The 4,042-nt window shown below is 45.6% G+C and overlaps 1 protein-coding gene across 2 annotated transcripts in view; it reads right to left on the bottom strand.

The window, feature by feature from the left end:
• WISP1 (WNT1 inducible signaling pathway protein 1) overlaps positions 1-937 on the bottom strand; it is a 35,002-nt gene extending 34,065 nt beyond the window's left edge. The window contains exon 1 of one of the 2 annotated variants that reach the window (XM_017739063.1): positions 643-937. In XM_017739063.1, coding sequence (XP_017594552.1) covers positions 643-690 — 48 coding nt within the window. In that variant the 5' untranslated portion in view covers positions 691-937. The remainder of the gene's footprint in view (positions 1-642) is intronic. The other variant, XM_008637490.2, reaches the window with a different exon arrangement.
• Between the last annotated feature and the right edge of the window lie 3,105 nt (positions 938-4,042).

Here is a 4,042-nt window from a genome sequence, read left to right as displayed (position 1 = left end):
CCTCGGTTCCGGCACCCCTGGGCACCGCCGCGCTTTCCCCTCCTGCCCGATCCCCTCACAGCCTCAGCCGTGCTGCTTCAGGCAGCAGTGGGGGATCTCCTCATCCTTCTTTTGTCCCACGGTACAAATAATAACAATACAAAGAAAAAAACCTGTCAGTTTTCTGTGCTGATCCACCTGGATGCTGAGCAGAGCTCAACTCTAAGACACTTCTGCTTCCTTTCCTTTCCTTTCCTTTCCTTTCCTTTCCTTTCCTTTCCTTTCCTTTCCTGTCCTCTCCCCTCCTCTCCCTTCCTCTCATATCTTTCCATTCCCTCCCCTTTCCCACCATCCTCTTTTCCTTTCCTTTCCTTTCCTTTCCTTTCCTTTCCTTTCCTTTCCTTAGCTCAACTCTAAGACACTTCTGCTTCCTTTCCTTTCCTTTCCTTTCCTTTCCTTTCCTTTCCTTTCCTTTCCTTTCCTTTCCTTTCCTTTCCTTTCCTTTCCCCCCAGCTCACCTTTCCTTTCCTGCTCTCACACCTCCCCAAAACTTTCCAGTGCCCACCTTCCCACACACATCGCACTCGGTTCTCCCAGCCCACCCTGCATTAAACCCAATTGTGTTTGCAGAAGACAGGTCTCCCCGGCAGTTTCCAAACTCACCTGCAAAATGCTGCTTGCTGCTACAATCCAGGGCAAAAGCCACCTCATCCCTGGAAGCCGGGATTAAATACATTTGATTGAACCCAGATTTAGAGCCGTTTTGAATAAAAACACCACTTCGGGGAATGCAGAGCAATCCTGAACTGGCAACCTAGCCTAGGCACTCTGCCTTTTTCTCTTGGCTCTTTGGGGATTTTATTAAAGACAGATCTGACGTCACGATGAAGGACAAGCCCTGCATTTTTCCTCTGGAGAAACTTTTCCTGCCTTCACTTCTTCATTTTTGTGTGTGGTGTTGTCCCACCTCCTGCATTTCAGTGCATTGCCGTGAGCCAAAGGGCTCTTAAAGGGAAAGCTGCAGCACCGGGGTCCAACATGCTGAGATTTTAGCACAGCTCAAAAAAGCTCAAAGCTCATCCCTCATGTTGCTCATGGCATTCAGACTCTTGAAATGTAGCTAGTACAGCAAGAAATGTTTGATCTGGCTGTACTGGTTACACTCAATGACATGACACGTATACAATTATTCACAGATGTTTGATTTATTTGATTTTTTAAAAGAGTGACTTCATCTGAAGGGCAAAAGGACATTTGTCCTGCAGGCACACCCTGTGGGAAGCAGTCTGCTGACTCCTTTGGGACTCCCCTCTTTACAGAGCAACCCTGCATCACATGGTCCCCTGCCATGCCACACATATCTTCCATGATTTAAGTGTTTAGGAGTGTGCAATACTCCTGGGCCCAGTCATACTTCTATCCTGTGCCAGCAGTGGGCATGACAAATGTTGTCCAGGTACACGGCAGTGAAAACCCCACCCTGAACTCAAACCCCACCCCAAACTCTCTGATCACCTGTATTCCTGCTAATGTATACCCTGATTTTAGCTGAGGCATCTATAATGTATTTTTCTCCTTTTACCTAGGCACAGGTATAGTATTTTCCCCAACTATTCTAAATCTGAATTTGAAAGGATTTAAAGTCTCTTTCATCCTTAAACTGAAGTAGAATATTATAAGGAAAATTAGTACTTGCAAAGGGAATGAAAATCCTGTTAAAGAGTTTCAGAGGTCTTAAACACAAGAAAGAGTTTATTCATGGGCTAAAATAACTGTCAAGGCAAATTTAAAAGTATGCAAAACTTTCAGCTTGATGTGACAAGCTGGGCAGTGATGGGTGGGTGAATCACTCTGATGGCCAAACTAGAACTAAGATGTTTCCTTAACTTCTGCTCAGCTTTGGTTGCCTCCTGGAATTCAGTTGTGCCAGGTTGGGTTGGGATGAGCCACTCTCAGCCCCCCACTCTAAGCAGCCATCCCACATCAGAAGGACATGGAGCTGAGTTGGAGTGAGTCCAGAGGAGGACACTAAGATGGTCAGAGGGATGGAGAATCTCTCCTGTGAGGAAGGGCTGAGAGAATTGGAGTTGTTCAACCTGGAGAAGAGAAGGCACCAAGAGGACCTGATAGAACCTTTCAGGGGCTTCAAGAGAGCAGGGGAGGGTCCTTTGGTCTTCATGTGGTCATTGGACAAGGAGGAATGGCTTTATGCTGAAAAAGGATAGATTTAGATTAGCTATTAAGAAGAAATTCTTGTGAGAATCGTGAGAGACTGGAACAAGTTGTCCTGAGAAATTGTGAATTCCTTGTCCCTGGAAGTGTTCAAGATGAGGGGCTCCGGTCTTATATGGGGCTCTGAGCAACCTGGTCTAGAGGAAGATGTCCTTGCCCACAGAAGGAGGGTTGGAACTAGCTGATCTTTAAAGTCCCTTCCTACCCAAACTATCCTATGATTCTATCCCAGCCCTCCTGGGGATCTGGTGCTGTGTGGGGTTTGCTCCCCAGACCTGGAACAGCTGAATGCTCAAGGCTGGGGCTGATGGGTGGGGTGGGGAGGGTGAGGAATCTGTGCTCCAGTAACTTCTGGTTGTTGGGGAAGATGAAACAGGAAAGCCTTATAAATATGATTGCCTGACAAAAGATTTTGGGAATATGAAAACTATAAGCGACATCGAAATGAAAGCCACCTTTGAATTACCAAGTCTTAGTTACTGAACAACTGGAAAACAATGGTATGGCCAACTGAAGGTAATCCCCTCGTGATTGAACAATACCCTCTGCTTGCAGGCAGGTCCAAGGGTCAGAGCAGACCCTACTAGCTCAGCAGAAGGGGTCCAAAGAGTAGTTTTTAGAAGTTAAGATGTAACACTCTATGGTAATATAAGAACTCTTATAGGCTGTATGTAAATGCTATAGGATTTGTATCTTGTATTAGATTGGTTAGTGACAATTAGAATATTCAGTACAGAAGATGATTTATTGTATTGTAACCAGGACTTCACATACTACTTCTTCTTCTTCACTCTCATTCCTCTCTCGCTCTCTCTCTCTCTTTACTTACCCGCTTACTCTCTTGCTCTCTTGGGCCTGCTCCGAGCTGAGTCCGGCAGCTCTAAGCAGTGCCCCTGTACCCACGCCCTTTGCAATAAACCGCATGTTCCAAGATCTGACTTCAGAGATCTCTCGTCTATGCCCGGTCCAGACTGAGCCCCAGGCTCCTACACTGGTCACACACAACTTCTGGTCACAACTTCTATCCCTTCATGCTGTGTGACAAGACATGGGCAATTTAAAGGTTTTACACCAGCTGGACTAGGGGACTGTAAAAGCTCCTATTATTTGTGTGACAGTCTGGACAGACAGCTGCTCTGGGAGACGATTCAACTGGAATTAAATGCAAACCGAAGGAAGTTCCACACACTGTCTTCCTCCTCCAGCACCTTCAGCCCTACCACAGCCCCTTCCCAGGACTCACAACCCTAAAGATCAGGCTCAGGATTGTGTTTTCTGTCAGGTTCCTCCAAGACTGTGTCTATTCTCCCTTATCTATATCCACCCCTTTTTCCTCACTTCCTCCTCTGTTTGTTCATTCCAGCTTTTTCTATTTCAATATTTCTCTCTCACCCTTCTGTCACCAGCACATCCTTCCTCGTACATTGTTGATATTCAGCCATAGGGATTCTCTTTCTCTGCTGAGTAACTTAGAATAAACCCTGCTCTCTTGGTGTCACCCAGGTGGTGATAATCTGTATGTGGATGCCACTGAGTGCCAGAATTTGGGTCCAAACCTCTAATACTTTGTGAAGTGAAAGGAGTATTTTGAAAGTGCCATTCCCCTGTCCTAGGCAAAATGGCCTTTAAATAAAAAAATTAAGCTAGTTGGGTTAGCCTAGGGTAAATGGCTCAGATGTAAATCTGATAGCTAGTATTTAATATTTCATACAAATTGTGATTGCTGGCCTGGAGATGAAGGAGCCATGATAGCAGGTCTAGCAAAAATAACTTTCCAAATGAAGGAAAAACAAGACTTCGAAGCTCCTGTGGTACCAGATGACAACATCAA

The sequence above is a fragment of the Corvus brachyrhynchos genome, unplaced genomic scaffold (assembly GCF_000691975.1).
Source record: "Corvus brachyrhynchos isolate BGI_N302 unplaced genomic scaffold, ASM69197v1 scaffold187, whole genome shotgun sequence".
Lineage (NCBI taxonomy): Eukaryota > Metazoa > Chordata > Aves > Passeriformes > Corvidae > Corvus > Corvus brachyrhynchos.
Note: the sequence above shows the minus strand (reverse complement) of the source record. Positions and strands in the feature narration are given on the sequence as shown.